The sequence below is a fragment of the Myzus persicae genome, unplaced genomic scaffold (assembly GCF_001856785.1).
Source record: "Myzus persicae strain clone G006 unplaced genomic scaffold, MPER_G0061.0, whole genome shotgun sequence".
NCBI classification, from domain to species: domain Eukaryota; kingdom Metazoa; phylum Arthropoda; class Insecta; order Hemiptera; family Aphididae; genus Myzus; species Myzus persicae.
Genome location: NW_019103697.1, coordinates 62,524 through 77,529, shown reverse-complemented (window position 1 = coordinate 77,529; position 15,006 = coordinate 62,524). Strand labels below are relative to the sequence as shown.

The 15,006-nt window shown below is 31.2% G+C and overlaps 1 protein-coding gene across 1 annotated transcript in view; it reads left to right on the top strand.

Moving 5' to 3' along the window:
• Positions 1-15,006, top strand: part of LOC111035044 (kinesin-like protein KIF26A) — a gene marked incomplete at its 3' end in the record, with an annotated part of 156,622 nt that overhangs the window by 80,812 nt on the left and 60,804 nt on the right. Inside the window, exon 5 of the mRNA XM_022316537.1 lies at positions 7,189-7,369. Within this exon, the coding sequence (XP_022172229.1) occupies positions 7,189-7,369 (181 nt within the window). The remainder of the gene's footprint in view (positions 1-7,188; positions 7,370-15,006) is intronic.

Here is a 15,006-nt window from a genome sequence, read left to right as displayed (position 1 = left end):
GATGTTCTTATTTACATTTTAAGTCATTAAAAAAAAAAAATAACCATCTACAAACATAACACCAATCATATATTTTGAGCGCATAGTAGACCTCGGTTTGGCTGTAAACCATCTGAAAGGCTGTATTGTCGTAGTCAGATTTATTGTGGTCATATTATTATATATTACGAAAACATCAAATTTTAAGTTAATGTACAGTTATGTATATTGTATACTGTATTTTTAGTAAATTTAAAAATGCATAATGTTTAAAAAAACAAAAAGATGCATTCCATTTCGAAATTGTATTTGCATATATTATTTTGGTTCTCGGTATAATATTATATTATTATGTAATTTACCGAAAAAACTGTCATGCTTACATTTTTTGAAAATATAGGATGTACAATACGCTTGTATATAAACTGAATATGTTGTGTGACTACTGCAAGTCGTCCATTATATATTATTTTAACTTCTATTGTTCGTTCGGTACATAATTTTATATATTTGTAGGTTTCCCATATAGTATCCCTTTTTCTTTTCCTATATCGCTATCTTGCTTTCTACTAGATTTGTTTTGATCAATTTTCCTAATGGCGTTTCTGATCCGTTTTTCTTCCTTATCGGAAACGTATAGAAAGGGAGGACACGTTATTATTATCCAAATACAGCTTAATGTTTCTTTTATGTCCAGAAAAGGAAAACTTTTCTACACTTTTATTATAACATGTAAAATATATTACCTAAAAATTTGAAATATGTTTTATATTTTTAAAATGTAATTATTTACCTACTATAAATTTAATATTATTCAACGTGTTTGTTATTTAAATTAGTTTGTAAACATTTTTTTTTTTTATTCACCAACTAGATAATTTATTTTTTAATGACCGATTAAAAAATCATGATCATAGAAGAGTTTTATACATATGACGTCATAATTATAATATAACTTCAGTATATGCTTCGTTTAGATATTATAATTATTAAAAACAATGTTAAAGACATCACTGTGAACGTTCAAAGGGTTCCATTAAAATATGTTGATTCTATAGTATTTATTCAACAACTCGATCTCGCCATATACACTTAGCATAGTTTCCCATACAGAATATGGATATTATATAATACTACCTAACGTCTATGTAACCACGCAGGTCTATTATCATTAAGGAACACAGATTTTTTTTTTAAATTACTACGCAAATTTATTCAAGCTTGAACGTAAAGTTTGATTTACATATTATATTATTATAATATGTATATGTGTGTATTATAATATTATTACATATTAGAATATTCACAAAGTTGAAAACGTCTGCAGCGCGTACCTTTTCAAAAAAACTTAACAGCTATGTTATTACTATTACATGTGTTTTGCGGTTTGAAAACGAAAAGAAGAACTCCCCGTCAACTTTATCGCGTAATATATGGAATTCCCATATCCGAGGACACATTTTTTTACCGTGTTATTACGCGCGTCGGACACGGGGAATAATAAAATATATAAATATATAAATATATATATTATATTCGTGCGTCCGAGACGAGGGGTGGCAATATGGAGCAAGACGAAGCGGCGGCATATATTATAGCTATACATGTATAATATATATATATATATATATATATAGTGGGGAGTATAAAGAAGAAATTGAGGTTTCTCCAAAGCTATTAGGGAAGGGGGTGAAATATTCAAAACATGTTTTCCCCGCGGAGGTGGAGGTGGACGCGCGGCTGTCAAAGTTAAAAGTAGAACGTATAGTGGAGGTAAAAAAAAAAGGACGCAAAGATTCGGCGGGAGAGGATCGGCGTCGGTGAACACAGGAGGAATACGAGCGGGCGGTGGATAGAGGGGATAAAGGAAGACGTGACCGGCACGACAACCTTCTATACTGTAGTATTGGACGTGATCGGGTTTCGGTATATCGTGACGTCACTCACCTCCACAGCTATATGGGCACACGTGAACGTTATATTCCTTTGGTAATGAACGGCGGCTGCCTTCTGTTGTACTGTATTCGCCGCGTATGTGTGTTTGGGTGTGGGTGGGTGTGTGTGTGTGCGGTGTGAATTCGTGCCCCACCGCGGAGAGATGATGCGTTAATGAAATTAAGCCCCATCGGGGGGGCACTTCTTCTTCGGGTTTTTTTTCATTTTCATTTCGCCGGCTACTAATGATTTCTAAGTACGAGAGGGAAGAAACAAAGTTTCTTTCCGCCACTTCTCTCGACCACCGGCTGCAGTGTAATAAGAAAACTTTCGGACACCATGTGACTGGGCTCACACATGTCGTGCGCCTCAAAGGTTTTTCGACAAATTCTGAAAATCTCTCCACGCTGTAGTGCATTCGCCACTCGTCTTGGTGATATTGCAATAATGTTCTCAGACTACTGCCGACATCATATTGTATATTTTTGTTAGTCGAAATGCTTCACTGTTTCTATTATTATTATTATTATTATTACTTTTATATATTTAAAACATAAAATGTTATATTAATATGTGCAATTAGATTACATTTTTAGAGTTATTAATTGTTAGGTCAATCAAATACCAGCGTATAAAATGCTTGTTGGAGATTTAAATACGTTGCTATATCTATTATTATGATTTGTTTTGGAGGATATTGTTAAAAGATACAATTTAAAAGGGTATTTGGGTACTTACTTATACCTAGATAATTTTTAAATTAATTATAGTGAGTTTACTTTGGTAATTTCCATGTATATGTATTACGCATTATAATTATATTAATGAAAACATTTTGCACTCCAACAATGATTTTTTTATTCTGTGTATTAAAAATGAGTTACACTTATGAAATAAATTACTCGAAAAGTGTTTTACAGAAATTACCTATATTATTATCTTGTAATATTCTTTGTGTGGAATATATATTATATGTATATTGTAGCCTCGAAGCACTTTTGCTTCTGAAACGATGAGAAGTTTGATCCCCTGCAACAGCTGAGCAAAAAATAAAACCAGACGAAACCATTTTGAATTTATTAATTCGGAATTTACTTCTTTCATTTGTGCTTCAACAAGCGAATTTTAACTGTCGTCATTTTACACCCAGTCGTTATTTTTATTGCCACAACTTTCGTCTGAAACGTTTCCCATTTTCCTATAGTGAATCGATACGATTACACGAGTGTCGTAAACCCTAAACAGAAAAAGTTTTTATTGTATACTTTTCATCTTTTACGGCTACAGTTACCTGGTAAGATTTTATCTCCTCTAAGGCTCAAATTGTAGCATTATTTGGTTACACAATATGTACTCACGGGTTGCACTGTGTGCAGAACTTGTGAAAAATTCTGTTTGAAAGTAGAATTATCAACATAGGTATTATGACGTTTAAAAAAAATTCAATTTTACATTTTTATAACAAAATGTGAAACATATTATAAAAAATATTGTTTTTTATATACTTGAATGAATTTCATTATGTAAGTAAAAAATATTATGTTTCGTATTACGCGTTTCGATAGTTAGTAAATCTAATTTTAATAATTTAGATCACAAATAATTTTGTTTAAATTTTCATCACTATTCGAGATTAATTTAACAGTGAGTTTAATTAAATTTATTGTTCGTTTTAAATATACATGCACAGGGCATTTGTTATATATATTTGAGTTAATTCTAAGTGTCTATGCATTTATTTATTTAAATTCGTTGCCAAAACTCTTTTTGTTTAAAAAAAAAATAAAACTTAATCGGCATCCTCTTAACAGTTATATGTATATCCTTATAGTCAGGTTCTATTTTGAATTTTAATTATTTTTATATGATTATTATGTAAAAGATTGTTAAATCTCGGCAATAAATAATGAATAATTTAAGTATTAAAACTTATAATAAAGGGTTTTCCAGACGTCATTTATAGGATAGTAATAAAAATAAATAATCACAATGTTTCGGAAATAACAAAACGAACTATATAGGTATGATTTATTACAATATTATATTTTATAATATATATGTAATTGGTGGCTGTAATACAACTAGAAATTCCCACGAGGGTAATAATAATAATAATAAGGGCTGGCAGGTTAACGACATATAATACACCTATTCATATTATACAACAGCTGAATTTTGTTATCAGCGACTTCTATATAATAGGACATTATTGCCGGTCCTTCTCGCGGTCATGTAATTAAGAAAAAGAACGGCAAGCGCAATGATAATTAATATTTATCGTGTAATTCCATTAAAGTTTGTGGAATTTAATAACGTAGGCCAAAGTACGAGTAAAAGTCAAAAACTAGTGTTGTTCAACAATGACAAATAGGTATTAAGAAAACACGGTTTTAATTAATCATTTATGATTTGATTGTTAAGGCACCTTATTATACTCGTGATATCCTAGTCATATTTTAATACGAGTAACAAGTCTAAGTTCACAAAAACTTCTACGAATTTCATAGTTTAGTAGTCAGACAAATTTAAAACTATTTCGTTATTTTCGTACCCGGTATACCTACCTTAATTAGTAATTACTGCTATATTATTATTATTATTATTATTTATTAACATGAGTACATGACTCAAAGTCTAGAAGTTTTAATGAAAAGTAAATAAAGCTTATCCTAAACACACTCGTATTCATTATTGATATTATGATTCCGATTTTATAATATAGCTTATATTAATGAATAATATTGAAACGTATATAACCGGTTGTTTCACATTACAACAATATTATTGACGTGAATATTTTTTTATGAAATTAGATTAATATTTATTGGTATAGAACAGTGACACCGTGTCGGATGGATTTAATATTTACGAATAATATGTAACTCTAGTCGTATAACGGACATTAAGAACCAGTAATCAAACAACTATTTGTGATGAGATTGACGATTCTTAACTTTAGTCGAATTGCTGCAATGTAGAACCTTAACGTTAGGAAGTCTAATAAACCGATTATCAGGAAACTACCGTTGTGTCCTGCTACTGCATGTGTTAGAAGCGGGGCTAAGCAATTCCTGCGTCCGACCAAACTATACTGATAGCGTGCTTAGCTTTTTCGAAATGGGGTGCTTAATGCCTATATGAATTGTTGACTATTTGCAGACCACGTTATTTAGCAGTAATTATAGATACTATCTGCATACTATAGTATAAAATGAGCCAAAATGAGGGGATATGACTCCCTCAACCCCCCACCCATGAGCACACCCATGCCGTGTAGATTGGATTGGTCGGTGTCGTCCGATGAAAAAATCGGGGTTAGCATGGTTGGCGAATCACCCTGTACAATGCATCATGTAACCGATAGGTAAATCTGGTCGTGCGAATAGCGGAAGACGATCCGATGAGAAAATTCAATTTAGCGCTCATCTCGATCAGTACCTACTCGTAATAATAATTATTAGGTATAGCCGTAGAGGTATATGTAAGTATATAGGTAACCAGCTGGACGGTCCGCTCGAATTACAGATGCTATGTGACCGTAACGACATTAGAACCCGGCGAATAACCATAATATATTTGTATGTGTAGTTAGGGTGCTACAGGGTGTGTAGTTATTGTGATAAAAAAAAAATGTAAATACACTTAGAAATGTTATTTTAGATTTTTAGATTATTTCTTTTTTTTCGATCGCGTTGTCATACTAAACCGATGCCTACCGCTGTTATAAATAAATAAAAAATGATGGATTATGTATTAAAAAATGAAAAACGAAAAAATACCTATTTAAATATATTTTTTTTTTAAACATAATACAATGCGTTGTACAAAAACACATTGTCAGAAATGATTTAGTTATTTGCTACCTAAATAATTCCTATATAAATTATAATTCGTTATTACGCTTCAATCGATAATAATTAAAAACATTTATAATATTATATGAGATACCAACGTAAAAGTATTTTCCAAACGTAATATAAATTATGTCGTTGGCTCGGTTCCTATGTAAAACAGAAGGCTGGAAATAATACTTTATTTCCTTATTTACACGTTTTTTTTTATCCATTAAACGATAAATTATTGCATTTTCTAGCCCTTTCTTGACGATACAATATTTATAGGAAACGGATTGTAGGAACATAAATTTTAAATATCTGGTGACTTTTCAACATACTTTCCAATTAAATGATTCAATGAACTGGAAAGTTTTCGAATAAAACTTGTTGAAATCGTAAAAAAATATCCTCGAAAAGAATAATACAATGCACTTACCGGTTGTGTTTCCCTGGGGTTAGGTTATTGCTGCGGTGGGGTAGTTTGGCGGATGAAAACGATACTTTCGATGTGTTATAGAAAGAAAAGCCTATTCGAAAAATTGCTGCAGTGAAAGTTTTTTTTTTCGTGCCTCGACGTTTTAAAGATCTTATTATGCTTGTCATCCGCATTCATCGACCATTTAACATTATATACTTACATTGTTACATGATTGGGTTGCATTTCACGTTTCCATTTAGGTTCAGGTTAAGAGTGATGTAAGTGCCCAACCATTAACCCGATAATGCGTAGTAGCTGGGGATCAAATTTATTGTATTCATCATGCTGCGACGTGTACTCTAAATTATAATTACATCATTAAACGCAGCCGAGGAATATATATTATTAAATAAAAAATAACAGCCGTCACGAATAATAATAACCAGAAATAAATGTTGTGTGACAAGAGGGGGGGGGGGGTTATATATCGTTATCAACATAAGTTGTAAGTTAAAAGTTAAAATATTATGAACAATTGTTTTCATGTAACATTTTTTTTGTGCGTTGGGGGTTTTCCCCTTGTTTTAAAACATCAAAAAATACGATTATGCAATCACCTAGCACCAGTACCGTTTATACCATATATACCTGTGATTAGCAACATTTTTGATATGGTGACACGATATAGACCCCTCCCTCTTTTTCTGCGAAAATTAAAAAAATGTCTAGTCGTACTTTTATACTGTAATAAGTTCCAGTATATTGTTACATCCATTAATCATTTAATCTGATATAATATGCTTGCGAGTTGTGACCCATCGAAAAAAATAACTTGAGTCGAAATTGAGAAATACAGGTGTAGACGTCTTGTGTATTTTTACTATTACAATGATACGAGTAGATAACAAAATGGCGGTGTTTTCCAAAATTAATCCTTAGCTGGAGTAATAATTAAAATTAAATATTTGAAATCGACTCGACAAACAGTTATTTATTATTGTTTTTGTTTTGTGCTTACAGGGCGTCTCAAAAATTGAATCTAAATGGTTCGCCTCATCGCAGAAAAAGACGGGGATCTCAAGGAGAAGATGCTATGACCACCTCGCATGGATTCGCCAGCGGCCTGCACAAGCACGCACCTCTTCTGCCGGCATTGTTGCAGCGACGGATTGCCGGCAAAGAACTTACCGGCGTGGGCAAGGTAAGACTTTTTTCTTATAACACTTTCTGTGGCAACAGTACAATATTTTTACTCGATCATGCAAAACTCGTAAAACTTGACACTCCGTTTATTTTACTTATTTTTTTTTAGTTATTTCTGACATAACGTATTTATATCGTACCTGCGATTAATCTTGACGATTTTGTTAACGAACAAAAATAATAGAGTTAATAATAGAATTAATAATCTATGGCGATGGAGCAATGGAATGTGTATTGTATAATATTATGTAGGACGAAATCGTCCTGGTTATTCTTGTCTCTTGAGTTCTTGATTCGTATAGATGTCCCATATTATTTTATAATATTTATATAAATGTAATATGAAAACAGTTTTTCATAAATATTATAATATATATTATCATTTATCATATCAGTGTCTTCAAATTACGTACTTTGCTTTCGCGTCAAATAACCGAGGTATACAAAACATAAAAATACATTTCGACACTTCATTTATGGTGAAAAAAACATTTTTTATGACAGTTTTGTACTTCGTAGTAGATAATAATAATTATTGTTTAAGAAAAAAGTTACTTTTTAAAATGGCGTGTTCAAAGCTCGAGTGTTATAGTTTATAATGTCAGCATTTTATAAATTATATGCCACCGTGTTCGCTGCGACTCGTGTACTACAAATGTCGGTACAGTTGAATTTTTAACACTTTGTTGCGCTATATACCTTGTACTTCAGCAGTTGTACTATGTTTAAGAAAAACGCTATGTACATAATATATATATGAGACGGGAATGAGCGCGTTTGGAATTCTCGAGCAACTACTACTACTACTACTACTACTACTACACTGGTACAAAATAATAATAATGAAAAAAATACTTTGAATGAATACTTTTATCCTTATTATTATTTTTTTTTTTTACGCTCGTAGTGCGTACATTTAGTTATATAGTAATAGCGTACAACAGCTGTAATATCGATTACTTAAATTGGAAAAAATCGTCTTCGTACAGTCGTCGTCGTCGTCGTCGTAGTAGTAGTGCCAAATCCGTTTTGCGTCCGGACGGTGTGACGGTTTTATTTATTTGCTCGTAGGCTAACGCTGATTTGTAAGGCTTACAGTCGCCGAACAACACGACACAAAGGGATTACCCCCCCCCCCCCGCCATGCTGTGGCTCCAGAATTTTGGCTGTCCGTTCCGTTAAAAAGCTTTGCTGCGTAGGCCTCGAATCAGAGCTTTGCACCTGACGAAGAGAAACTGTTATCGGCCTGCGAATGGCTCACTTCTCACACGCGCGTCCGGCCTGCTCATCCTTCTCCCGTATTATCTGTTGCCCTCGGTCCGAAAAATCTTCACGTATACTTACGTGTGTATTGCTAACGAGTTAAAAGAGCAGCGCAGTCTCTCGCTAGTGGTGGTGCTATCGCACAAATGGGATTTACCGAGGGAAAGGAAAATCCGGCACACGATTCTATATATATTTATAAAATCTACTGTCTGTTGACTACAGCTAGTATACTGATTTATGTATACGGCGCGTGTTCTATAAAGATGCGTTGTTATGTTTACTAGATGAATGTCGACTTAATCAATTTGAAAAATTACCACATCTGTACGTCGTTTTTATATAGGTAGGTACGCACCGTATAGTCTTTCGACTTACAAGCCGACCACTTTTAGACAATCAAACTGAACGTTTATATTCGTGTGGATAAAAATAAATTTGTTAAACTCAGAAAAAGTTCCCTTATGGAATCGGATCGAAAATAAAACGTAATTTTGTATATTATTATAATAAACTAGAAGGTATATTTTACTTGAATATAATTGCTATTCAACGCGTATGGTACATAATTAATCATAATATTATCATTTTAATATCGAATGAAGTAGTTAATTTTTTTTTTATGACCACGTTTTCTATAACGTGGTGTACTTCAATCGTTACTTTTCTGTTTAATATATATCATTATATCATTCATATAACTTATGATCGACTTGGTTAACTTATAATGCCTTATGATGGATGTATTTATATTTTTTGGTATTTTCGTATTTTTGAAATAATCGTCATATATTATTATTATTATTTTATATCCAGCTTATTATTATTATTAAAGCACTCGTGTTATAATAGTATAGTCTTAATTTAAACAAATGTATGGATAAATTTGAATTGCTTTCACTAAACTGAACAAAAAACACATTTAACGTGTTGCCGTTAATGAAAGTGAAAACTGTTGATTAATTTAATTCTACGAAAACCGTTGCTTTTTATTTTATAACGTTCATGAGATAATTTCTCTGGGGTTATTACTTATTTTCTTATGAAATTAATATAATGGCAACATTAAAAAGAAGCAATGTAATTTTAAATTAAACATAATGACAATATAAAAAATAAAAAGCTGAATGATTCATGAAAGCACTTGAAGGCCTTTTTAAAGTAGTGTTCGTCGGTTATAATATAAACAAGAATGACATTGAAATCAAGAATAATTGTGGCATTCATCATTCAAACTGAATAGTGAATATAGTATAATATATACTTAATTGTAAAATACTCAAATCTATTCATCTGAAAAATAATAAACTGAGTCAATATTTGTTCTAACCTTATGTAATTTAATACGATTACTGCCATGTTTTTAACTCACCTGAATTATACAATTTACCGTTTAAGTTTGATACTCTGATACTACAATGTCGTATCATGATAGGTTTACCTTATTACTTCGGTAAAAATGTTTTTGATTTATTATTACTTTTTGTATATTATTATGTTATGAATTTAAAAGCTGATTTACAGCGTTGAATAACATAGTATAATATTATTCCATATTGATTGACTTAATTATCTTGGTATTTAAGAACACTGTTAAAATAGAAACAAATTGATTGATGCGGGTACTGTAGAGAATTTAATTTTGAAAACGTATAGGTATAGCTACTGTAAAGTAGAACATTGTTTCCAGGGTAATTTTTACTAAACTTCTAGACAAGCGTCGTTATAAAGTTGTCTCGGGCGTAGATGACTGTGATCAATTCGACATGGGACCTCCTCCGTATTATATTATAGATTGGCCCCTCGAGAGATATCGTTCAGATAAATGACTCGGGGCAATTGGTGAAAGGGTACATGTTTGTTAAGAATATTGTTTTTTTTCCTGTCTAATTCGTCGTCAGCCTGTCTGGGTATACACACACACACACACACACCCCATTATATATACTTAAATATACAGCATACACTCGTAACCATATAATGTACGTGCAAACTGCGCAATACTGGCAGTTATAAATTGTCGCTTGTTAAATGATATAAACAACTGGGATCCCGGCCGGGTACACCTCGCTAATGGCACGGCCAATTAACCCTTCAGGGGCCCGGAATTCGGTTTTTTGGTACGATATAGTCGTCGACTGGAGGTGTGGTGGTGTTAATACACGCGGGACCCGGCCCTGCGGACAAACTAGAATCAGAGAGAGAGAGAGAGAGAGAGAGAGAGAGAGAGAGAGAGAGAGAGAGAGAGGGAGAGAGAGAGTGAGAGAGAAAGAGAATGCGAGTGAGAAGGGGGGGGGTTAAAGGAAAAGGCTTATTATATGCATTTTGCACAAAGAGAAAATAGAACGGTGTAAAAAAAAGACCCTTAGAGCTTCTTGAGGGTTTTATAATTAAAACAAAATATTTTCCTTTCTATTATTTACTTAGTACCGACGATGCCGTTCTTAATTCCGTTACAAAAACGATTTTTAGCAGCAGAAAAATCCTCGACACCGATGCTTATCAAATGGAATATTATTATTTTTCTTATCGATCGGTACACAAAGAAAAAGAGTTTAAGCGTTTTTATATATTTTACACGAATTAAGTTCTTATATACCACGTCACTATTACCTACCTTTCATCGTTGGAATACGCTTACAACTCATAAGACATTGTCTAAGAATATAATTAAATTTATTATAATTTTATAGTTATTAAAATGTATATAATTAATATTATTTAAAGAAAATCCACTATATGTAATATTTATCTTAATCGAGTATTATTTAAACTGTTCTCAAAATTAGTACAAAACATACTAAATTATTAGTACGATCATACCTTTTAACTTTCAAAACGTCGTTTGGCTAATGTTTTTTATTCATTCCGTCAGCCTTTTACAGAAATAAAATGTATCATTCTATTATTTACATTAGATAGTTATTGCTTAGTATTATATTAATCCCAGTCACGTTTAACGATCACTCCGCACGTGTGTCGTGTGAGACTACCCTCACCTTTTCCTTCAGGAGAAAAATAATAATATTTACAGGGCCACCGTTTTTTATTATTAATATTTTTTTTCTAGATCATTATTTTATAAACAAATGCACAGAAAGTGTTCATTTAAGTTTCCTGTTTTAAATTCATGACAGATAAATTAAATAAATCTGCTCGGAAAACGTCGAGGAAATGACATAAACCCTTTTAAATGCCCGAACTGTCACCCTATAAATGTAACAAAAGTTCCACCGAACGTTTTAACACTTTTTCTTCATAAAAGGATTACATAAGATTATACCCGTATTCCCCAAAACGAACGTAGCAGTTAACTTTGACCAATATCGTAAAAAATATGTCAATTCCAAATTGAACAATACTTGAATTATTATTATTATTATTATTATTACTATTATAACCGTTAGTAATACATTTTAATTTGTAACCGATGGGTTTAACGAAAACAGCTAAGGTTCATTTTAACATAACAATTATTTGAATTTTAAAGGAAGTATATTGGTGCGCATGATTATTCTTTGAAAAATATTTTATTGGGTTGTAAAGAACCTACTCCTAAGTATGACCTACCTATAAATTGAGTATTGAACTTATACCATATGTCCATATTGGAACATTGAAGAGGTTATTGTTACTTCTAAGTAATTTTTTTTATGTTTTTGTTATGGCTTCGTAGTTTATCACTTGTTAAGAAACTATTATATAGTAGCATACATAAAATTCCATATATTATAGGTACACTAATATAATGTAATTAAATGCGCATATTGTATATTCTCAAAAATTTTACAGCAGCTATTTTTTAAAAACCCATTAATAATTTTTCGACAATAATGTATGAATTAATTTTTTTATATTCCATCTAAATTCAATTTTTAAACATTGATTTTGTTGTAATTAGTGCCTGATATTTTTAAATTATTTGTGTAGCTTTTATATTGTGATAACTGATAAGTATGCTTTTTTTATATTTTACTGGATATATTGGTACTTAGGTAATGAAATAAGTAAATTATATTTTTCAACTACAGTATTATGGATCAGAATTGATTGTCGGTGTATTTAGTGTTATTTGTCGTATTTGAAATATTCTATGAATTGTTCGTTACAACCATGGTATTATCAATAAAAATCGTATTATATTGTTTTCTATAATATTAAAAAAAATCCTAGTTATTCTTCAAAAATTTTTTTTATGAATTCTGAAATACAAATTGTACGAACAAATTACTGACTGGGTTTAAATTATGATTATATTGTACGCTAGCTTTAAACATCATTATTTTACTACTCAAATTCGACTATATAGGAGTATGTAGCTTATTAATTTTTAAATAATAATTGTTGGCAATTGTATGATGAATTCGGTGATTAATGAGACCTCGACATATTCGGACTACTGCTGTTTTCCATAATATAGTATCTCCAGGGCCTTTTGTCTTCCCTTATCGTTGATGCCACGCCCATTGTTATCGAACTTTCTCCCTTCGGGACAAACCGAACTTTGCCAACGAAAAAATTCGATTTCCCTAAGTGGAAAGCAGTCCTATAAATATATAATAATAATTGGATTTGGAGACATAAAAAAGTTTTTTTTATTCGAAAGAAATTACAGATGTTATTTACATTTCTACTGTACATTTTATCTAAATAACTTAAAATATGAGTAAATGAAACAATAAAATAATAAAATTAATAAATTTATTGTTCTTCGCAAGTTTGTCGATTTGTTGTAAAAGGGAAAAACGAGTAGGTACCTATTAAAACAGTTCAAAATTATTCGTATTTTTCGTATATAACTTTAAATAGGTACCTATATGTCTTAAATTTATTCCCTATTAGGTTATAGGTACTTATTCATATTATTTTCACGAATAATAAAATGGTATTATATTTTAATATACATATAAGTCATATATAAAATATTTGAGTGATATTGAATTCCTACTGCACATTATGGTTGTATCGATATACTACAACTGTTTAAAATATTATTATTTCTGATATTTGTAAAGTATATATTTTAAATGTATTTTGATTTTAGGCTGATTATTCCTATGTTCACATGTACCTACAATACAGGCGTATAGCGCAACTAGAATTTTCCACTGTAGGGCTCTAATTAGTTTATTGTTTAATTCGAATACAATAACTTATCACAAATACCATTATATACAATTATAATACCGATATGTACTATATAATATTATCAAAGGCCGTCAGAAAATTTAATTTCTCCAGCCATGACATGAATATAATAATATAATATCAAAATAGCAGCTACGTTATCATACTAAAAAGCTTTACTCCAAAACCACGAAACGTCCCGCATCTAATTATAATGTATGCTCACTGTGGCCATATTATTACGAGTATAGCATAACAGTAATGATAATGCGTATATATATCGCAGTGTATAGATACCCGCGTTGAAGTCAGTATTATACATCCGGTTGGCCGTCGATACACGTGCAGGCACGTCCAATGTTCTCGTTTCCTGCCCACCCGAAGCCATTAGGTAACCGTGTGTGGGTGACCGGCAGACCGGATTGAATTAGCGACGACAGGGCTTTTGCGGCCGTTGTTTTTGTATTATCTCTGTGATGGATTGAGGCGCGGTCTAGAGGGTCCTGCAGGGAATAGGGTTCCGTGGTTATTGTTATTTTTATCCTATACCTCGGTATATGGAGCTGCAGCAGGTTTAATATGACGGATAGCGTACTCGATGGATGGAAATGCGATTAGATTTTCTTTTCGTTTCGTTTTCATTTTTATATTCATCTATTTTTAATACGTTTTCCAATATGGCGGCTTATACAACTGCAGTTTAGATATGGATTTCTTTTAACTGAAATATTCTATTATAGGTAACCGTAGGAAATTAGGACATGTCGAATTATATTACGAAACATGATGCGCAGTAAATATTATGCTATAAGCATCTATATCCATATTATATGCTAACACGAGTGTAGCAATGCATTGTCATCAATATCGAATGCTTATTTAAATAGTGTATAGCTTCTAATATGATATTAATATAAATCCAAACAATAATATTATTATATTGCCAAAAACATCTAAACAAATAAACCATAAATATATTATTTAACAATAAATTACGAACAATTAATGATTGGTTTTAAAATGTATACAAATTATATTTTTAGTAAATATTTAAGTCTAAAAAGCAATTATATTTACTTTCGTAAATAAAATATAATATGGTATTAGTCTAATAAATAAGTAAACGTAATTCGTTGTTAAGTTTAACGTTACACACAAAATAAATGTACCTAGGTTGATAAAACTAGACAATTAATTTAAATAACAAGTTACAAAATATATAGGTATTTACAAACAAAATATTAT